Source organism: Balaenoptera ricei, chromosome 20 (genome assembly GCF_028023285.1).
Source record: "Balaenoptera ricei isolate mBalRic1 chromosome 20, mBalRic1.hap2, whole genome shotgun sequence".
In the NCBI taxonomy this organism is placed as follows: Eukaryota; Metazoa; Chordata; class Mammalia; order Artiodactyla; family Balaenopteridae; genus Balaenoptera; species Balaenoptera ricei.
Genome location: NC_082658.1, coordinates 7,624,563 through 7,647,482, shown reverse-complemented (window position 1 = coordinate 7,647,482; position 22,920 = coordinate 7,624,563). Strand labels below are relative to the sequence as shown.

The 22,920-nt window shown below is 44.9% G+C and overlaps 2 protein-coding genes across 2 annotated transcripts in view; one reads left to right on the top strand and one right to left on the bottom strand.

Moving 5' to 3' along the window:
* Positions 1 to 10,371, bottom strand: part of SAP30BP (SAP30 binding protein) — a 32,790-nt gene extending 22,419 nt beyond the window's left edge. The window contains exons 1-3 of the mRNA XM_059907581.1: positions 10,217 to 10,371; positions 8,662 to 8,771; positions 6,195 to 6,242 (exon numbers count right to left, since the gene is read on the bottom strand). Of these exons, the coding sequence (XP_059763564.1) occupies positions 6,195 to 6,242; positions 8,662 to 8,771; positions 10,217 to 10,322 (264 nt within the window). The 5' untranslated portion in view covers positions 10,323 to 10,371. The remainder of the gene's footprint in view (positions 1 to 6,194; positions 6,243 to 8,661; positions 8,772 to 10,216) is intronic.
* Positions 10,372 to 11,087: 716 nt separating this feature from the next.
* Positions 11,088 to 22,920, top strand: part of RECQL5 (RecQ like helicase 5) — a 36,916-nt gene continuing 25,083 nt past the window's right edge. Inside the window, exons 1-6 of the mRNA XM_059908296.1 lie at positions 11,088 to 11,311; positions 12,150 to 12,271; positions 13,631 to 14,149; positions 14,730 to 14,832; positions 15,374 to 15,485; positions 16,666 to 16,828. Of these exons, the coding sequence (XP_059764279.1) occupies positions 11,185 to 11,311; positions 12,150 to 12,271; positions 13,631 to 14,149; positions 14,730 to 14,832; positions 15,374 to 15,485; positions 16,666 to 16,828 (1,146 nt within the window). The 5' untranslated portion in view covers positions 11,088 to 11,184. The remainder of the gene's footprint in view (positions 11,312 to 12,149; positions 12,272 to 13,630; positions 14,150 to 14,729; positions 14,833 to 15,373; positions 15,486 to 16,665; positions 16,829 to 22,920) is intronic.

Below are 22,920 nucleotides of genomic sequence, written 5' to 3'. Positions count from 1 at the left end.
TCGCCTCACGCGGTCAGTAAGAGAACGGCTGGCAGGCTCCTGAAAGTTCTTCCTAGAGTCAGTTGTCAACAACAGACTCCTGTTGTTGAAACAAGCTCCTCGGGCTGTTTTCCGTCTCCAGATCTTTGATTCTGACATTTTAAAAGATCAATAATAGTGCTGGGTCGGGGAGGGGGTGGGGTGGGGTGGGGAAGGGCTCGAGAGGAGAGGAAGTTTGGGAATTACCGAGTCAGTTCCTCCCGAGGCAAATCCTTCATCTAAACTCTGAGTCAATTAACAACACATAGCGATGAAGACGCTCGACCTCCTTGAAGGAATTCAGGTGTGTATGTGCAGACACCGAAGGCAGAGGCCCCTTCAACGCGCTGAGCCAGGCCTCCAGGGGAGGCTGCGCGAGGACTTCACCGAGCCCCACCGCTCTGGGACTCTTGGACCATCTACCAGCGCAGTTCCCAAGCTGTCCATCAAGGCCCCCCAGGTCCCCCCCAAAGGTGCCCATGATATTTAAAAATTTCAAGGGAAACAGCATTACTTGACATCTGTCAGATACCACACTAATTTATGTATTATTTTTTTCAAGTGGCTACTAAATTGTGAGGACACGGGTGCTGACTGCAGGGAGAAAATTACTTAATAAACAGAACCGTCAGGTTATTTCTTTCGGCCTAGGAGTTCTGTGAAAGACTCCTGTGATACCAAGGGTGCCGTGAACTGAGAAACTGTGGCAACTTCTGACCTCCAGGGTGAGGGCGTAGAATCAGACTGTGTTTGGGTGAGAAGGCTGAGTACTGCTCACAGCTGCATCTTAGGCTGAGAAAAACTTGTTCCTACACGTTCTCTCCTATCACTGCCACAATCCCCTGGAACAGTGGGTATCACAGCCCTGACTTCAGCCGAGCTGAGCACAGTTTAAGTTATGTGCCTGTTGGCCACAGCTGGAGGGCAGCCGAGCCAGCGCTCAACACAGGTCTTCTGACTCCAAACCCACTAGACCGGCTCTGAGTTGTGAACTCCACATATCTGCACTACTTTTGGGGTCGAAGGATTTTTTAAATGTTTTCCTTGAGCTGGGGTTGTACACGCCTTTTAAAAAATGCTGGCACAATTCCCCCCCACCCCCGATGTCACCTCTTTGACCCAGAGACACTATTTTATTTTGACAGATGTTTGCTCCTTGGGCCGAGAGGATTCTTTCCCTGGGTCAAAGCCTGGACCACAGCGCCTCAGGGGGCCAGCCATCCCGCCCCGCACCGGGAAGCCGGGCCTCCCAGTTAGCTTGGCAGTGGGCTGCTCCAGCTTGCCCGTGCCAGCTCATCAGTGCCCGTGTTTGTTTGCAAAGGAAGAATGTGTCAGGGACAGGGAGTGAGTGGAAATACCTTTATCCACGGGAACCGTGGGAGTGGGGAAAAAAATAAACAAGGGGAAAAGTTCCAGGGCAACTGAGGTAAAACAAGGACAAAGGAGAGTGGTGAAAAGGGAAGCTCACAGGCCAAGGGCAAACAGATGGAGGAAACACTTGAGCCTTTGGGCCCCTGTCCCTGTGGTAAGGAGCTGGACAGATGACCGCCACTCCTAGTCTGACTTTTTCTAGGGCAGCAGTGCCACCTTCTGCTGAGTAACTGCAACATCCAAGTCGGGCTGCTTACTGAAGAGATGAGACCAGAAAACTGAAGTTCGAGAACAAGATATGATGGAACAGAAATGCTGAAGCATTGTTTCCGTGGGACACTCTGCCACCTCCTCCAGCTCCTTTTCTCTAGTTTAGGGCAAACTCAGCAACCCCAGGGCCCGATCCCTGCCACCCCGGGCTGATGGATCAGGGCCAAAGGCTCCCTACGGGGGGGGGGGGGGGGGGGTGGTCTGGAGTTCTCATCTTTTCCTCAAATTCCCAAATATGGGACTTTGCACTCATAGGTAACCCCAAACATCAGAGTGATAAAAATAAGGGCAATTTCCAGTCTTTGTACTCTACATGTGTACTTCCTAAAGTCAACAGATGATACAGTTGGAGAATACTCAACTCTGCTTATCCACAATGCCAAGTCCTTTCCCAAGAAACACCTTGGGGGTTCTAGTCCGACCCCACCCTCACATTTCTTTTAGGACATTCGTTCCTGAAAAGGCCAGAAACAGAGAGTTCACCACCTCCTGTGGCACCTCGACTCACTTCTGGCCAGAGACGAAGGGCAGCTCTTCGTTATGCGAAGGCAAACATCTCCTCGTTGCTTTGAGTTCCGCATGGGGCTGCCACCGCCCTTCCCTCACCAGACCTTCAAACAGCAGAAAGAACTGCCGGCTCTTCCCCAGTCTTCCCTCTTCCAGCTCCTTAACTTTTCCCCACGTGACGTGGCTTTAAGTCTCCTCACCGCTGCTCTCCTTGGAGCACAGTCCGGTTTAAAATGCAGAATCCAATATCCCAAAACAGGCCCAGTGACATGTATGAGCAGCCTGGGAAGCGTGTTGAGGGGGCACTAGTCGTCGCAACTAACGCTACTGAATGCAGACGGGCCAGACACCAGTAATCTAAGTATTTGCTACATTTACTCAGTGAATCCTCACAAAACAAATGAGGCAGATTTGATATGCGGTCTCATCGTACTCCGGATGCTCTACTGCCTCCAATACGACTCAAGACCCCATAAGGCTAACAGCTCAATGGACAGGTACAGGGCAATGAAAGCAGCTATCAAATAGTTAATTAATATTTCCAACCCAAGATTTTTGTTTTTGAAGAACAGTAGTTCTTGAAGTTGATCTGTGGACCCCTGGGGGTCTGCAAGGTCAAAACTATTTGTGTAATACCAAGACATTACTTGTCCTTTCACTGTGTTACATTTACAGGGGCAACAATGGGTAAACTTCTTGGCCCTTTAGAATAAATCAAGGCAGTGGCACCAAATTTAGCAGTAGTCATATTCTCGGTTTAAAAAAAAAAAAGCAAATTTCACTTAAGAATATCCTTGACGAAGCAGTAAAAATGATTCATCTTGATCACTGAGTACATTTTAGCATTTTGTGTGACTGAGTTACAAGCTGAACTAGCTGCTTTCTTCATGGAATATCACGTTTACTTGAAAGAATAACTGACAAACTATGGTTATTCAGACTTACGTAGCTGGCAGGCATTTTCTTAACAACAAAGCCCGTCATTTCAGGGAAAACTCTCATGGTATTTACTGGCAACAATAAAATTCAAGTCCTCAAGCAAAAATTAGAATCTGGGAAAATACATACTTCCCACTGTGAGCATGACAGCTTTCTGATACTTAATGGCTTGTCTGATGAGATCAGAAATGTCACTAACAAATAAGATTTTTTTTGGATACTACAGAACAAAATGTGTCAACATTTAGGAAACCTGCATAACTCGGTGAACCAACATTGTCCGAGTCACTACTGTCTGATGATGTAATATCATGTATGGGCAAAAGAGCCACTTAAAGTGTGAGAGACCTGTGGATTTAAGTGAAGCAGAGTCCAAAAAGTTCATTGATTCACATTCTCGTTGCGACTAACCTTTAGGAAACTACCACCTGTTGAGTTATGATGAAGCATCAAACATCCACAAGTACTTGAAGGGCTATCAAAATACTCTTCTCTTTCCAACGACCTGTCTGTATGAAGCAAGAGTTTTTTCGAATTCTTCAACCAAAATAACATGTTGCAATAGACTGAACACAGAAGCAGTTATGAGAACCTAGCTGCCTATTCAAGTAGACATCAGACATTAAGGAGACTTGTAAAATGGTAAAACAATGCCATTTTTTGTTCAGACTTTTTTTTGTTTTGGAAATGATAATTTCTCATAAAAACGTTATTTATGTGAATATGTAATAGGTTTGTTATTTTTAAATAAACAAATATTTAAAACATCAAGAGATAAAACCAAAATGAACAAAAGCTTTTTAGGATCCTAGTTTTTAATTGTGTAAAGAAATGAAAATGTTTTGAGACCTGCTATAGTAAAAAATTAAAAGCAGATCTTAAAAAGTCTAAGTAGGAAGGAGTGCCATCTAGTGAAAAGAGAGTTATGACATCAATTCATTTGCTAACAAAATAAATGACACCTCCAGTGACATATCGTATTGTTAGAAACTTCACATACTTAACGCAGAAATATGCAAAATTAAGGGTTTAGAATACAAAAGTATTGTTAAATATCAACTGAAATAAAACTTAAATGTGCCAGAAGAGTTCCAGAATAGAGGGAGGGTTGAGAGGGGTTTGAGGCAGAGGCTGAAACCCAAAGACAGTGTGATACCAGCTCAGGCAGGAGAGGAAGTCAGGGCCAGGACGAAGCATGGGAAACATACAAAACTCATGCTGGGGACACCGTTTCTAGTCCTTGGAGATGCCACGAGCACTTGGTCTTTCTGTCCCCCTGGTGGGCCTCTGCTAGCTACTGGGGACCACAGGACGTCTGAGCTGGAGAACTCCGTCTGACCCCCTCTATGCTCACCCTCCAAAAGAACTACATCAAGTTACTGTGAGGGCTGGATTTTGTGTTCTCATTTCTGAGGGCTCCCTAACAGGAACAGAAATTGTTCCTTGAGGACTTTTCATTTCACAGATTGGAAATTCAAACGACTGAATGAAATACAGTAACGCACATCAGTCAACCTCCAGGTGGGACCAAGAAAGGGGAGGCTGAACACAAAAAGACATTAACCAACTTCCCATCCTACCTCCTCTCTTTTTTGGCTGTTCTTCCTCTCTCATGCAGGCATGTCATTCCCAGGGGATTTGCTGTATTCCAGAAGGGGTGACAGTTAAGGGCATGCACCCTGCTCTCCAGCCAACTTCCCCAGGAGGCTTCAGCTTCAGGCGAAGGCTGGCAGCTGTACACATAAAGGCTCCAGGTCCCACAAATCCTCCTTTCTGTCCACAACTGAAGCCCTGACACTTGGCGACCCCCAAGGCTTATTTTATGCACAGGCTCCAAGGCCCAAATACCCCAAATACTAAGACAGAAGATGGACACTAACACTACTGACCATTTCCTTTCTGTGAGCCCAAGCAGAGCTTGACAGTCCTTGATGCAGGCCACGGGTCTACCCTCCTGCTAGTAATGCTTGGCCAGGTTCTGAAGCCTGCATTCCTCACTAGGCACAGAAAGGAGCTGGCGCTTGTGGTTTGTAGGACAACATTTGTTTTTCCTCCTGCATGCTGGTGCCTAAACGTTCTTTCTTGGTAAAATTTCGTATCTGCATCATCCGCAGCTCTTTGTGGCTTTATTTCAATGGTTGTGCACAGTTCTAGCCAATCACAAAATCAGCTCAAATTTGGAACAGCTCATGCTATATTTTTGGATATACCCCTGCTTTACCTTATAATTGGGGATAGTTTTCCTAAATTCCACTAGGACACCTTAAAGGCCTCAGCTGGTTTTAAAGCAGTTTTTAGACACAAAACTTGATCCCTATTCCCCATGCCCAGAGTGTTGGAATTACTCTTTTTCTTTGAAAAAAAAAAAAAAGTTTGTCCCCCAAAGAAAGCTTCCTCAACAGGCATATTTGTATTAATGCCCAGCACACAGTACCCAACACTGGGGGGGCGGGGTGGTGGTGGTGGTGGGGTGTGTGTGTGTGTGTGTGTGTGTGTGTGTGTGTGTGCCTTAACCTTCATCATGATGGGGTCAAGGATATGCAAATTACTCTCAGCTGCTACTGGGATGGAAATAGAAGAAGAAATGACTATGTTGTTTCAAAACAAACCATTCTGTGCGGTTTACCCGAGAGTGGAAGGGCACAAGCCTGGAAAAACAAGGCTTATTAGGCTCAGCATCTCCCATAGCTGGCAGAGGTCTCATTTTGTCTGGCTCTCTATGGCCCTTCTTCATGTCTAGACGACTAAAGAGAGCCCATGGTACATGAGGCAGCCATTATGGCTTTCTGATTCTAAAAACATTCCCACACCTAACCCACCTGCAGGGGCAGTGACCCCCCAGAGCCCACCTGGATTCGGAGCAGAGGTGGGTTGCTGCACTCAGCCAAGCCTCTCACCTTGGCTGCGAGGCTGGAAATCGAGCTGCCTCAGGACAGTCCAGGGTAGTCTCCAGGCTTCTCTCCCCCAACTTACACATGGTTACATAGTATGTTAGTGAGACAGATCTTGACCAGACACATGAACTGAGCCATATTGTTAAAAATGCCTTGTTCGTATCCAGCCACCCCACCACAGCCAATACCAAATACCTTTGGGTCATCAGCCTCAGGTTTTTCAGTCTCTGAATCGTCATCTTCCTACAAGACAAAGAATTTAGAGGATTAAGCTTAAAGGACTGGGCCTGAGGTTCTCACATGCATAACAGGGTTTGGAGCAAATCTACCCAGCATGGGTTGTCCCACCAAGAACCCCTCCCCTACCATATGACCCAGGCTCTAGAGAAAGAGAAAGGGAAAAAGAGATGTTCGGGGGGGACAACATCGGCAGCTCAAAGTTGTTATGCCAGCAGTGCCATAGCCTATATTAATGAAAATGCCTGAGATTAAAAACCACAAACACAAAAATGGAGAAAGGTGGCAATATGCTTGAGAAAAGAATAAGATCAGGCGCCACGGGATAAAACAGGAATGACGTTTCCAATGAAGTATTGAAGTATCGGTGATTTTAAACCAGTATGAGTCTTTTTTTCCTTCTTTGCCTTTCATGTACACAAATACATCAGACTCAGAGCTCCCGTAACATTGTTCGCCCCCGGAGTGCCATGACCCCCACACACTATACCCCAGCGCTTCAACCAGCAACACCTGCACCAACATGAACAGTAGGAAGGTAGGCATCAAACGACCAGGGCGAGTGAGCTGGGAAAGGCAGGACTGAAGGGCAATGCCCAGCCTGTCCTGGGCCCCAGCTGAGTGGGCCCTGCCTCCATGCAAGTGCTCACAGAATTGCCGGTGACCCGTTCCATCCAGCCTTGTTCCCTACCCAAAGGGCCTGCCAGACACAAAGCACCACGCGGGCAAGGCATTTTCCAAAGTGTGCCCTGACCTCACCCGAGCTAGCCCACCATTCCACTAAATGCTAATGAAGGTCAAAGATCAGCTACCCTGTTAGGTAGCTATAATCCATATCCGTTCCACTACCCCCAGCACACCCCAATACGCGGGAGCCATGATTTAACATCCAACAGAAAACTGTTTCATTTGAAACTGCTTTTTTCAATCACTTTAACCCCCAAATTAAAAAGCCCGCCAGATGTTAATATAAACACCACCTGAGAGACTTGAACTACACTGATGGCTTTGAGATTTAACTGTCCTGCAAGGCATCAGTGAGCCACAGGTTTTAAACGCAATCTCCAAAATCTCCTCCAAATGAAACCCATCAGGCCAAATAATCAGAGATGTAGCTCAGCCAAATACAATCACATTTTAGAATGTCTATATTGGGATTGGATGCGAGGATTTTACTAAAATTTGAAATAAAGCTTAAATCTGGTAAAAATTCTATGCAAAGCAAATATAGAATAACACTTCAAAAACACACGTCGTGCAAATTTGCTGAAGAAAATAGTTACGGATGTTAAGCCACTATGTATGCACTTAAGAAAAGCAGAAAAACGAAATAACTTACAAAGCTTTTCTAAACAATTTTAGTCAATTCTGAATTATCAGCAATCATGGGGGAGGAGAGGCCTAAGGGGATAACAAGGTCTTCCAAAACAACAGAAAATACAAAACGCGTTTTTGTTTAATTTGTAAAGCATTTTATCCCCGCCCTCCCCCCCCCCCCTTTTTTTGGTCGCGCCTCGCGGCTTGTGGGATCTTAGTTCCCCAACCAGGGATTGAACCTGGGCCCTCGCAGTGAGAGCACAGAGTCCTAACCACTGGACCTCCAGGCAATTCCCTGTGAAGCATTTTAATGTTAACATTTAAGTATCAACGAGTAACAAAAATTTCAAACAAATAATATAGAACACTGAGCGTTTTAATTAGAGCTGTTGCTAAATAACCAGATTTTATATAGAGATTCAACTTTGTATGTCCTTGTATTAAGCACCAGCCTGAATCCTTGTTTTTCTCCAAACTTTAAAATTCTGGCCCATGATTCTCAAGTGACAGTGTACCTAAAGTCTTTCTGATTAATTAAGATGCAAGTTCTCTTTCCTTTGATAGTCAGCATATACTAAACATCAGGCAAGATTTGTGATCAAGAACACTTTGATAAAAAGTGCCAAGTAAAAAGTCAAGAAAGGAGTTAATAAGGATCAAACCACAAATAACTGTCCTTCTTAGTCTTTCTAATAAACTGAAAAATTTGAATGAACCCCAACCAAGATTACAAATAACACAGAATTGAGTGCAGATATAAATGATACACCAATTAGGATGAATGCACTGTTACAAATGGAATAAATTATCTAAACAGGGAAAACCAATATAAAACACCCATTGATATTTGTGTTAAATAAAATTGTCCACTATCTTTTCCCCCAAATTTCAATTCAAAGGTTAATACAAAATGGTTCAGGTGAAAACGAATTTGATTTTCAAATAGAACTAGTGATATCCAACCCAGTTTCCTCAACTGATACTAAAGAAAATAAAAGGGGGGGGGGGATGAAATTAGGCATGAAATGGAACACTGTTGGTACAGGTCAGAAAGTTTCTGACAAATGGCGCTTTGAGCAGCTCTGGATTTGGGAACAGACTTACTTACCGACTGTTTGCTGTTCTCATCCTCCTCTTCTTCATAGCCATCTTCATCACCCCCGAGGCGAGAAAAATCATCCTCTCCATAGGCTTCAGACACCAATCCGCCTTTCTCCTCTTAAACAGAAGAGAAAAATAAAATGAATGAATGGGGAAAAGAATGCAAAAAAAAAAAAAACACCTGAGTGATCTGAGTTGCCAGGACTATCTCTGAAGAGAAAAGGAAACCTAAATCTCATGTAAGTGACCTTAGGCCCAGATTCTGCTTTTGGGAAGATCACAGAATTTAGTGTATGAATTCATTAAAAGAACAGGGAAGAAAACCAAGTAATATTAAATTCCGTTTCTAATGCTTCCAATCCACCTATTATGCCAACAGAAGCCTTCCCTTCTCTGAACTATTATACCATGTTGTTTAAACATCTCTTTTGAACAAACGTATGGACACCAAGGGGGGAAAGTGGCGGGGGTGGTGGTGGTGGTGGGATGACTTGGGAGATTGGGATTGACATATATACACTAATATGTATAAAACAGATAACTAATAAGAACCTGCTGTATAAAAAATAAAATAAAATTCAAAAATTCAAAAAAAAACCACACCCATCTCTTTTGATCTGCATATGTCTACCTTGTATCATAGGCACCAATGAACTTGTCTTCTCATCAAGACAAGAACTCTGTCATCCTCATTTTTGTGTGTCCTCCCCTAGGAACAGGACCTTAAATGGGGGCACCTTGAGAGGTTCCCAATCATACCTACTTGAGAAACAAAATCTTTTCCTACATTTAAAACAAAAACAACAACAAAGCCCAAAAACAAAACAAATTACTGGGAAACCACCAGAGAACTTCCTGACAGGCAGAGACCACACAAAACTGAGAGGAGCTAACTCAGTCCAAGGCCCCCCGACCCCCATCACTTTCCAAATGAGGAAACCAAGGCCCAGATACGTTGGGTAACTTGCTGCCTCTCTATGTCCCCATATAGATCTGTTCCCATTTCTTAACATTGTGATTCTTAACCAGAGTAGAGCAACAAAATCACTGATGGGCTTTAACAACTCACAAAGTAATGGAATCACCAAGAAGCCTTGGAAAGCTCACAAATGCCCAGGTCCTTCCCCAGATCTACTGAATTAGACTCCCTCGCAGTGGAGACAGGATGTATGTATTTTTAAAAGCTCCAAGATATGGCTAAAGCATATTATTAAAAGTTTCGCTCCCCCCACCAAACAACAAGGCCGGAGAAAACAGGTGGTGGTTCAGTAGCCTTGGACCCTCTCCACCCTTCGTCCATCCTTCTGCCCAGCACGATGCCCAGCAGGGAGAAGACTTTCAGTAAGTTTCGGAAAAATAATCGAAACAAAAGAAGGAGACGGTCCATTCTTGCTACAGAGCATCTAACGCTCGGTCTATCCCAGGACCCTGAACGCCCTTCGGGGCTCCAGAGCCCGATACTTGGGGCACAATGACCATCTCTTTCCCTCCCGCCTGCTAGGGCAGCAGCATTCCGAGCAGACATCCGATTCTCCCCTTCCAGCTCCCTACTTGGGCCTCACCAGCTGCGCCGCCCGCCGTTTCAACTCCTGCCTCGCCGTCAGACTCGGGCTCTGAATCTTCCGCGTAAACTGCCAGAGACGACAGAACATTCTTCTTCCCCGCCATCTTATTCCCACAGCCCCGGCGTGGCTCACTCCTATGACTCCACAGAGCCGACTTCCGGGCGGAGAGGCAAGTACTTCCGGATCCCAGGAGACCCCGCGCCCGTTTCAGACCTAGAACCAATCAAAACGGCTGTTTCCGCGCCTGGCTCCGCCCTCGCGCCAACGCTTGCATAACGTCATCACTGCGCGACGGACCCAAGCTTGTGTGGGTTTTACCTGACATTGCATTCCCAGCAGTTTGGCTTTTGAGAGTTGCCTGTGGCGTATGGGGGTCTGCGAGTAGTTCCCGAGCCAGCGGGCAGCAACGGCCCGACAAGAGCCCCTCGCTCCTTGGGGCCCACGGCCGGCTCTGATATCTTGGGGGTGAAGAGAGGGAGGCTTCGGCTGGGGAAAGGAGGAAAGAACAGATCTAGGGTTCAGAGGAGGAAAAGGGAAGAACTCTCCTCTGGCGTGGGGGTCGTGGGGGGGAGAAGAGGTCGGGGTCCCGGGGGGAAGAATGGTCGTCATGGCTGTGCTTATAGAGCAGAGGGTGGATCTTAGAAAAAAAATTCCATCTTCTCCAAACTATTTTGAAGACATTTGTGTTTTTTCCCGTGATCTGATTTCTAGCTCTGCGCTATACCGTGGCCTGGGATAGTTGGGTGTTTTTATTTTCACCGAGCATAAAAATGGAGATAATTACCCAGGAATGTATTGCTTGAGGCTGTTCACCTGGAGCTATATTATTTGAAAATAATATAGTTTGAGTGTAATAAAGCAAACTTATAGAAAAAATAAGTAGGCTTTGAAAAGCAGAACAGAGGGTTCTCTTTGCAACCATATGATCATCACCTTTGCCTTAACCTTTGGCCACTGTCGTCAAGATGAGTACCAACCCTTCCTCTCCTTTTGACCCTGAGCGTCGAGTCCGGAGCACGTTGAAGAAGGTCTTTGGGTTTGACTCTTTTAAGACGCCTTTGCAGGAGAGGGCAACCATGGCTGTAGTGAAAGGTAATGTTGCCAAACTAGCTGCATTTATGTTTGTGCTGGCTATACCATAGCGCTGCCACTACAGAAGGAAGAACACCTTCCTTCTGACCCTTCCTTCCTTCCTCCCCCCCCCCCCGGGCCATATTTGGCTTTGGAGCTCTTGTAGATCTGTCACCCAAAACTTGCAGTTTTATTGGCAGAACCACCCAGCTGTTCTGGTTCATAGCCAGAGCTAAGGTTGTCTTTGAAAACAGCTTATAAATTTCCATTCTCCTTTGTGTGTAGGCAGCGGGGTGGGGGTGGGGTGGGGGTGTGGCAGGAATAGCCTAAGCCAGTCACCTTCTAGGTAATTCCTGTATTGAAGATTGAGTGGTCTGGGTCCCAAATAGGGAAGGAAGGAGTAATAATATTATAAAACTGAGATATGTTGACAAATGGTGGTTGTCAAGAGGGGAGCAGCAATGTCATGTTAATTACATTATAACATTTATAAACAAAAGCCCTCTAAGTGATGTTGTTTCCATGGCTATACAGATATGCCCACTCCTCCAGAAGTATTCAGCTTTCATGGCTGTTCAGTTCAATCATCCATATCCCAGCAGACTCAGACTTCTTACCCTTGTAGTTGTTATTGCCACTACTGGAAATGATTTGTGTGCATTGCCAAATCTCCCTGGACCACTCCCCTTTTCATAGAAAGGATGGGAAGAGAATTGAGGTTATACTGAGACCCTTGCACGTGCCAGACACTCTGTGAGGAGTTTTTCCTACATTCTTGTTTAATTTTCAACAGCCTGGATGAAGGGGAGAGATTAAAAGGCAGGAAGCATTGAGATGTTGCCTTCTTGTATTTTTGCAGGCGACAAGGATGTCTTTGTGTGCATGCCCACAGGGGCAGGAAAATCCCTCTGCTATCAGCTCCCTGCTCTGTTGGCCAAAGGCATCACCATCGTGATCTCACCTCTCATTGCTTTGATTCAGGTGAGGCTCAGGGGTATGAAGATGGCAGCCCAGAAAGTTTAGAGGAAGGTTTTTTTTTGTGGGGGGGTGGTTAACAGCTGGAAATTTTACTTCTCCTTTCTTTGGTCTTTTTAAAAAAATTAATTTATTAATTATTTTATTTTTGGCTGTGTTGCGTCTTCGTTGCTGCACGTGGGCTTTCTCTAGTTGCAGCGAGTGGGGGCTACTGTTTGTTGTGGTGCTTGGACTCTAGGCGCATGGGCTTCAGTAGTTGCGGCACACGGGCTCGGTAGTTGTGGCTTGTGGCCTCTAGCACACGGGCTCACTAGTTGTGGCGCACGGGCTTAGTTGCTCCGCAGCATGTGGGATCTTCCCCGACCAGGGATCGAACCTCTGTCCCCTGCATTGGCAGGCGGATTTTTAACCGCTGCACCACCAGGGAAGTCCACCTTTCTTTGGTCTTTTGCCTCTTATTTTTCTTTGATTTGCCTATATCCCTCTCTGTATTGGGTTTCTGAATCGCCCAAATGTGGGGTTCTCCACTAGTGCATATCACTCTGGTGGGTTATGAATGAGTCTTCTGTGTTTTGATGGCCTAAGGTCTCTCACCCTCCTTTGTAACTTTTTGCCTGAAGGAATATGGAACTGTATGTTTATGCACATACACACTCTCGTACGTACACACGTGCACTCTTGATGTTATAGAAGATGCAGGTGGATAGAGAGGTATAAACCGATATAGGGGAATTCCTGGTATATTCTGCTTTATTCTGGCGAGAGCACAGCCATGAGACAGAAAAAAAGATGAGAAGCTTATTGGGATGTTGTTAACATCTGTTCTGTGCTTCTGACTATATTTAAGGCCTGCAGATGGACTGATAGAATCAGAAATGAGGAAGTGTGGCTGTGTGGTTAAGAGCCATCCACCATGAAGAAAAGGAGAGAGAGAGAGAGAGGGATAGAGAACAACAATAACAGTGCTTAGTGAGTGTGTACTAGTCTCAGGCCTTGTGCTAAGTGTTTAGGGGCATTAACGTACCTTCCAAGTGTAAAATTTCATTTAATTCTTAAAACAATCCTATTAGGTAGATTTACTCTTTTCATAGTAAAGTGAAAGAATGAGAGTGAGAAAATTGAAAGGTTAAGGTTAAGAACCAGCTGAAGAGCATGTGGTAATTGAGCCGGGATTAAATCCACGTCTATCTGGCTCCACACATCAACCACTTCACTTTCTGTACTTCTTTTTATGCAAAGAGAAGACACGTTAGAGGGTGGGAGAAGGATGCTTTATGGCTGTGAAATACCCCAGGGAGTCACAGTGACGTTTACCACTGAGGCCTGAGGGCCACGTATAGTCCCCTCTCCCCCTTCTGCCCTCAGGACCAAGTGGACCACTTGCTGTCCCTGAAGGTCCGAGTGAGTTCCCTGAACTCGAAGCTCTCGGCACAGCAGAAGAAGGAGCTGCTCTCCGACCTGGAGCAGGAAAAGCCCTGGACCAAGCTTCTGTACATCACGCCAGAGATGGCGGCTTCTGCCTCCTTCCAGCCCGCCCTGAATTCCTTGGCGTCCCGCCACCTGCTCTCCTACCTCGTGGTGGATGAAGCTCATTGTGTGTCCCAGTGGGGGCACGACTTCCGTCCTGACTACTTGCGTCTGGGAGCCCTGCGGCCCCGCCTGGTCCATGCCCCCTGTGTGGCTCTCACTGCCACAGCCACCCTGCAGGTCCGAGAGGATGTGTTTGCCGCCCTGCAGCTGAAGCAGCCGGTTGCTACCTTCAAGACTCCCTGCTTCCGGGCCAACCTCTTCTATGATGTGCAGTTCAAGGAGCTGCTTCCTGATCCCTACGGGAACCTGAGGGACTTCTGCCTTAAGGCTCTCGGACAGAAGGCTGATAAAGGGGTGAGGGCATTGAGGTGGGGGGGCCGAGGTACATTGGGGGCGGCGGGCTGCTATGTGGGGCATAGAGAAGGATTCTCATTTCCAAGATCTTTGCTTTTCTGGCTTCCTCAGCCAGGACTGTCCATAGCTTCTTAAAACTCGTGCACAGAGTTGTCGCTTTGGTTTCCTGGCCTTGTCCCCCTTACTGGGCTTCCCGTGTCCCGGAGTCCTCCTGTGGGGGGCCTTTGCAGACCTATCCGAGGCTTGTGGGGAGGCGGCCGGGGTTAGAAAAGTTGGGTTTTGAGCTGCTTTGGTCCTGCCTTGTTAGAAAGTAGCAGGGCTGTGCTAGGTGGTCTGCCTCAGAGGAGACCGTGAGCCTGACGAGAGAGAGTCAGAGCTGCTTTTAAAGCAGGGACTTCCCCGGAGGACCAGTGGTTAGGACCTGGCTCTTTCACTGCTGGGGCGCGAGTTCAGTCCCTGGTCAGGGAACGAAGGTCGCACAAGCTGTGTGATGCGGCCAATAAATAAATAAATAAATAAATAAAAAGAGCAGGCTGCAGTGTGATGGGCTGTTTTGTTCTTCCCGTGTCTCCCCTTTCAGTTGTCCGGCTGCGGCATTGTCTACTGCAGGACCAGGGAGGCCTGTGAACAGCTGGCCATAGAGCTCAGTTACAGGGGCATGAATGCCAAGGCGTACCACGCAGGTAAGGGGCACCTGGGCCACGTGGCCCACCTTACTCTCAGAAGCCGCTTAGCCGGTCTTTTGTTCCTTAAGAATCCTGGATAATCAGGGGGTCCATCATCTTTTTCCAGATACCCAGGCAGAGCTAAAGTGATTCACTTAAATTCACGAAAAGGAGTCTAGACCCAAATGAGATCTAAAAGGAGAATTGTGACTCCTGAATTCTTGTTGTCACCCTGTGCCCACTCAGCAGCAGGTGATGAGTTTTTTTAGCCCAGGTATTGGTGTCATGGAAAGAGCACAGGCTCTGGAGGCCAATGGACTTGGGTTTGAATCCTGGCTGTCACATTTATGGAGTGCTCTGTGCCACACACAGGCCTGGGTCTCTATGTTTATTGGCTCAGGCTTGGTGGGTTAAGTGCCTGGCCTGAGGTCATACAGCTGGTAAGTGATGGATTCAGGGTGTGTGTACTGTGCCCAGCACAGCGGCAGACCCAAGGTAGACCTCAGGGGAAACCCAAGGGAAATGCAAGTTCCCTTCGTCACCTTCCCCTCTTTTCTAGGGCTGAAGGCTCCTGAAAGAACGCTGGTGCAGAACGAGTGGATGGAGGAGAAGGTCCCTGTAATTGTTGCAACCATTAGTTTTGGGATGGGAGTGGACAAAGCCAATGTCAGGTGAGCCCTGGTTCTTGTCTTGCTTTGCCAGTTGGGGCCTGGCTCCGGTGGGGTGGGCCACCTGGTGCTCTGTCTGCGGAGCCAGCCCTCTGTGTCCTTCTAGGGCCAGAGCGGAAGGAGGCCCCAGGATAGAGTCCCTGGTACATAGTCCAAACGCTGACAGGTTCTGTGCACAGTTCCTCTGCTCCCTGGTGGTGGCACAGCACGGTTCTTCCATCCCCCAGAAGAGGGGGCAGCATGCAGACCATCAGGCTCACCCTTTAACACAGCCCCGCTCACTCCCACCTTAGCATCTGGAGCCTGTGAGGGGGTGGAATGAACTATCTTAAAACTGCTCCCTGTGCAAAACTGAAGGCAAAGATCTCGTTACCGTCACTCCTTGTTACTGTTTACTGGACAGTCCAGAAGAGATGGGTACATCCCAGCCTCCTAGCCCCACACTGGCCACTGTTGGGAAGTCTTTTACCTCCAGCCATGCTTGACCCTCCAGAGACATTTTGGGCTGCAGCCTGAAGCCCTTTGCTCTGATTAACACCAACAGTAATGCCTTGTGTGATTTACAGAGCACTTTTGCATACGTGGTCTTGTAAAGCCTCATAGTGACTCTGAGTTGGTCAGGGTAGGAATTAGACCGTGAACTATACTTGAGACAACGTGGACTTTGGAATCAGGGTTTGAACTCTGGGTCAGCTGTGTCTTATTACGGATCAGCTTTGGAGTCAGACACCCCTAGGCTCAAATTCTAGCTCTGCCGTCCCCTTGTACAAATTTACCTCTCTGAATCCCAAGTTCATTGTCTGTAAAATGAGGCTACCTCACATGATGGTGACTGTAATGATTTAACAAGGCAAATATATACACTGGCTCATAGTAGGTACTTCATAAGTATTATCCTTTTCGCTCTTCAAAGATGTTATAAAGGACTTACCCAGCTCATTAGTGTCCTAATCTTGTTTCTTTAAGTCCGCTATTTTTTCCATGGGCTGCTCCATGGCGGGAAGGCCTGCTGAAGGACTGCAGGGTCCTAGCCATGCTTACTCTGGGGGCCTGTCTCTGCCTCTCTGCCTGCCAGCCTCCCACTCCTGGTCCCTGTGGAGACCCCTGCTCCGCTGACTTGGAGTCACTTCTTCCCTCAGCTTTTCTGCCACATTTCATGCTGCTTGTCCCTTGGATCCTACAGGTTTGTTGCCCACTGGAATATTGCCAAGTCTATGGCTGGGTACTACCAGGAGTCTGGCCGGGCGGGCAGAGACGGAAAGCCTTCCTGGTGCCGTCTGTATTACTCTAGGAATGACCGGGACCAAGTCAGCTTCCTGATCAGGAAGGAAGTAGCAAAACTCCAGGTAAGTCCTGGGCAGTAGGAGCCCTTCTTGTCCGAACCCACCACTCTCCAATTTCCGAACCCAGATGGAGCTTCTGTAATCTGGAGGGGTGCTCCTGAGGCTAGAAGGTACAGCAAGGCGGGGAATGGGCTGTAGGTGGCTAGCTTATAACTAGGTTAGACTTTCTTCTTTACACTTGATTGATCTTCATACGGTCTGTTGTGTGTGTGTTACTTTACATAGTCAAGATCAATCCTGCCTTGTTTTAAATTAGCATTGTTACATAAGCATTTTCCCATATTGTTATAAGCTCTTTGATTTTAGCCTTTTTTTTTTTTTTTTTTTAAAAACTGGTTACATATTCCTTGTAGAGAACCTAGACACAGACTCAGGAATATAAGGGAACTTGGTGTATGATAGGTGGCATTAGAAATCAACAGGAAAAGGATGAACTATTGAGTAATTGATGCTAGAAAAAGATAAAATTAGAACCCTACCTCCCATGCCATATACATATGAATTACAGGTGGATTAAAGACCTCAAAAAACTGTAAAACTGGGGAGAAAATATTTCATGGCCTTGAGGAAGGGAAGAGTATGTCAAGTTTTTTTTTTTTAATATTATTTATTTTGGCTGCACCTGTCTTAGTTGCAGCATGTGGAATCTTCATTGCGGCATGTGAGCTCTTAGTTGCGGCATGCGTGCGGGATCTAGTTCCTTGACCAGGGATCGAACCTGGGCCCCCTGCATTGGAAGCACAGAGTCTTACCCAGTGGACCACCAGGGAAGTCCCTATGTCAAGATTTTTAAAAGCAGACACCATCAAAGAAGACTTGATCTGTCTGACTAAATTCGAGCTAAAAATTTCTTTATAGTGACAGACACCATAAACAAAGTGAAAAAATGAGCCATTTGGGGATTTCATCGTGATAGACATCATTGGCTGGCTGTATAGAACTCCTGCAGGTAAAACAGTAAAAGGCAAACAGCTACATAGCAAAAAGGATGGATTTCACAGAAGAGGTAGCCAGAATATCTAATAAACATACAAAGAGGAAAAAAAAAAACATACAAAGAGATGCTCAGCCTCACTTAGGAATCAGAGAAATGCAAATCAGATAACAAGCTATCATTTTCTACCCATCAGACTGGCCAAAGTGTAAAACATCTTTATAGTCGCTGTTGGCAAGGATGTGGGGAGAGGGCAGCTCATGACATGGTCAGGATTATAAGCTAGAACGGCTGCTTTGAAGAGAGACGAGGTGACACGTGTACGTGGAGGGGACTGGCGCACTGCAACTCAGCAGTTCCACATCTAGGTAGACAGGGTGTCAGTGCACATGATGGACTGTATGAGGGTATAGAGCGATGTTGGCTGCAGCAACACAGTGGGGAAATCAAACTCTTTCTCTGTGGGGTGTGGGGTAAGTAAACAGTGGGCTAGTCACACAGTGGAATGGTCCAGAGCAGTTAAAAATGAAGCAGTAACTCTACATGAATCAACATGGATTAAACCCCCCCAAAACATAATGTGTGACGTTGCAAAAGGATACACATTGACTTTTCCTTATAAGAAAGATTGAACACAAGGGCTTATTCCTGATCCCCACCAAAAGCACAATAAAAGGATGAAAAGTATATAAACTCACAGTGACAAGGAGATAAGACCCCAGCAGATAGAAATTTTAACAAATGTCTGCCTAGAAAACCCCAAAGACTCTACTAGAAATCTACTAGGATTCATAAGAAAACTTGGCAAGATGGCTGAATGTAAGAGAAACATTACTGTAAATACCTAGGAGTAGAAATGAAAACATGTTTAATTTGCAAGAATAAAACTTATAAAATACCTAGAAGTAAATGTTACCGGTTCTTATCAAGAGACTTTTTTTTAAAACCTCCCCAGTTGATGTTAATATGCAGCCAGGGATGAGAGCCACTGATTGAGATGAAGAAAACTAAAATCTCATTGAAAGAAAACAAACTCTGAACAGATACAAAAGTGATTGGGAAGTCTTAAAACTGTCTTTTCTCCTCAAAGTTAATATAGATATTTCATGAAGTCCCAATTGAAATCCCAAAAGACTTTTATTGGGAAGTAGAATCTTAGAATTTATGTGCAAGAATAAGTGCTCAAGAGCAGCCAGGAAAAGTATGAAAAAGGAGAATGATGAAGGGGATGTGCTTAACGCAGCATCAGAATATGCTGTGCTGCCACCCTGATCAAATGCATGTCATACAGTAACAGTCATTGGAACAGACGAGAGAATTAGAAAATAGGTCCTAGAAAAAACAACAAATAACATACAAGGGGACTCCCATAAGGTTAACAGCTGATTTCTCAGCAGAAACTCTACAAGCCAGAAGGGAGTGGCACGATATATTTAAAGTGATGAAAGGGAAGAACCTACAACCAAGATTACTCTACCCGGTAAGGATCTCATTCAGGTTCAATGGAGAAATCAAAAGCTTTACAGACAAGCAAAAGCTAAGAGAATTCAGCACTACCAAACCAGCTCTACAACAAATGCTAAAGGAACTTCTCTAAGTGGGAAACACAAGAGAAGAAAAGGACCTACAAAAACAAACCCAAAACAATTAAGAAAATGGTAATAGGAACATACATATCGATAATTACCTTAAATGTCAATGGGTTAAATGCTCCAGCCAAAAGACACAGGCTCACTGAATGGATACAAAAACAAGACCCATATATACGCTGTCTACAAGAGACCCACTTCAGACCTAGGGACACATACAGACTGAAAGTGAGGGGATGGAAAAAGATATTCCATGCAAATGGAAATCAAAAGAAAGCTGGAGTACCAATACTCATATTAGATAAAGTAGACTCTAAAGAATGTTACAAGAGACAAGGAAGGACACTGCATAATGATCAAGGGTTCAATCCAGAAGAAGATATAACAATTATAAATATATATGTACCCAACATAGGAGCACCTCAATTCATAAGGCAAATGCTAACAGCTGTAAAAGAGGAAATCGACAGTAACACAATCATAGTGGGGGACTTTAACACCTCACTTACACCAATGGACAGATCATCCAGACAGAAAATTAATGAGGGAACACAACCTTTAAATGACACAATAGACCAGATTTAATTTATATTTATAGGACATTCCATCCAAAAACAGCAGATTACACTTTCTTCTCAAGTGCACACAGAACATTCTCCAAGATAGATCACATCTTGGGTCACAAATCAAGCTTTGGTAAATTTAAGAAAATTGAGATCATATCAAGCATCTTTTCCGACCACAACGCTATGAGATTAGAAATCAATTACAGGGGAAAAAAACATAAAAAACACAAACACATGGAGGCTAAACGATATGTCACTAAATAACCAAGAGATCACTGAAGAAATCAGAGGAAATAAAAAAATACCTAGAAACAAATAACAATGAAAACACGGTGATCAAAAACCTATGGGAGGGCTTCCCTGGTGGCGCAGTGGTTGAGAATCTGCCTGCTAATGCAGGGGACACGGGTTCGAGCCCTGGTCTGGGAAGATCCCACATGCCGTGGAGCAACTGGGCCCGTGAGCCACAACTGCTGAGCCTGCGCGTCTGGAGCCTGTGCCCTGCAACGGGGGGGGCCGTGATAGTGAGAGGCCCGCGCACCGCGATGAAGAGTGGCCCCCGCACCACGATGAAGAGTGGCCCCCGCTTGCCGCAACTGGAGAAAGCCCTCGCACGAAACGAAGACCCAACACAGCTAAAAATAAATAAATAAATAGAGTAGCTATTAATTTAAAAAAAAAAAAAAACCTATGGGATGCAGCAAAACCAGTTCTAAGAGGGAAGTTTATAGCAATACAATCCTACCTCAAGAAACAAGAAAAATCTCAAACAATCTAACCTTACACCTAAAGGAACTAGAGAAAGAAGAACAAACAAAACCCAAAGTTAGTAGAAGAAAAGAAATCATAAAGATCAGAGCAGAAATAAATGAAATAGAAACAAAGAAAACAGTAGCAAAGATCAATAAAACTAAAAGGTGGTTCTTTGAGAAGATAAACAAAATTGATAAACCTTTAGCCAGACTCATCAAGAAAAAGAGGGAGAGGACTCAAATCAATAAAATTAGACATGAGAAAGGAGAAGTTACAATGGACACTGCAGAAATACAAAGCATCATAAGAGACTACTACAAGCAACTCTATGCCAATAAAATGGACAACCTGGAAGAAATGGACAAATTCTTGGAAAGGTATAACCTTCCAAGACTGAACCAGGAAGAAATAGAAAATATGAACAGACCAAGCACAAGTAATAAAATTGAAACTGTGATTAAAAATCTTCCAACAACAACAACAAAAATCTTCCCACAAACAAAAGTCCAGGACCGGATGGCTTGACAGGTGAATTCTTTCAAACATTCAGAGAAGAGCTGACACCCATCCTTCTCAAACTCTTCCAAAAAATTGCAGAGGAACACTCCCAAACTCGTTCTACGAGGCCACCATCACCCTGATACCAAAACCAGACAAAGATGTCACAAAAAAAGAAAATTACAGACCAATATCACTGATGAATATAGATGCAAAAATCCTCAACAAAATACTAGCAAACAGAATCCAGCAACACATTAAAAGGATCATACACCATGATCAAGTGGGATTTATCCCAGGGATGCAAGGATTCTTCAATATATGCAAATCAATCAATGTGATACACCATATTAACAAACTGAAGAATAAAAACCATATGATCATCTCAATAGATGCAGAAAAAGCTTTTGACAAAATTCAACACCGATTTATTATAAAAATGGTACAGATGAACTGGTTTGCAGGGCAGAAATAGAGACACAGATGTAGAGAACAAACGTATGGACACCAAGGGGGAAAGTGGCAGGGGGGGGGGTGGTGGTGGGATGAATTGGGAGATTGGGATTGACATATATACACTAATATGTATAAAATAGATAAGAACCTGCTGTATAAAAAATAAATAAATTCAAAGAACAAACAAACCAAAAAAAAAAAAAAAGGTCCTAGAATACATCATTTAATATTGATGAAGCTGATAATTCTGTTTAATGGGAAAAGAATGAATTGTCTAATAGCTGGTGCTGACACCGCAGGAATAAAATAAAAGTGCCCCACTTGACACCTTATATAAAAGACAGATTAAGGACCTCATGTAAAAACTAAACAAAATTTAGTCCAGTGTGCCACCTAGGGCTGGAGATATGGTGAAGATATTGTTGTAATGAAAATTAGAAATCCAGAAAGCTGTCTTAAAAAACCAAATATTTGAATATATAAAAAATCTTAAGTTTCTATAAATGCTGAACCTATGGAAAAAATATACGTGGTGAAAGATACCGTAAACAAATAGACTGTAGATCTGGAAAAATATTTAATGTAAAAGGCAAACAAAAGGTTAAAGCTGAGAATAAGTAGAGAGCTTTCACCAACTGACAAGAAAAACAAAAGGATATGAAAGGAAAGTTCCCAGAAAAGCTCATCCAAATCCTCGTCCAAAGATGTTCAAATTCGGTAGTAATCAGGTAAACGAAAATTAAAGTAAAATGATTTGACACACGTGTAAAAGAGCTCAAACTCCTGTTGCTAGTGGGCATGTGAAAGAAAGAGTGCCTACACTTTGCCAAGAGAAAAATGCAGTGTTACAGTCTTTTGGGGGGAAGCAATCTAGCAATATCTATTTAAATTTTAAAATACAGATACCCTTTGACCTAGATATCCTATTTCTGGAACCAAATCGCCTGAAATAAGAGTGGCAGTGGGGACTTGCCTGGGGGCGCAGTGGTTAAGAATCCACCTGCCAATGCAGGGGACACGGGTTCAATCCCTGGTCCGGGTAGATCCCACATGCCACGGAGTAACTAAGCCCGTGTGCCACAGCTACTGAGCCCGCGCACCCTAGAGCCTGTGCTCCGGAACAAGAGAAGCCACCGCAATGAGAGGCCCGCCCACCTCAACGGGGAGTAGCCCGCACTCGCTGCAACTCGAGAAAGCCCGCACGCAGCAAAGAAGACCAAAAAATGCAGCCAAAAATAAATAAGTAAATAAAAGTGGCAGTGCGTAAGCTCATGTGCTCAAGGGCTTGAATGGTAGAAT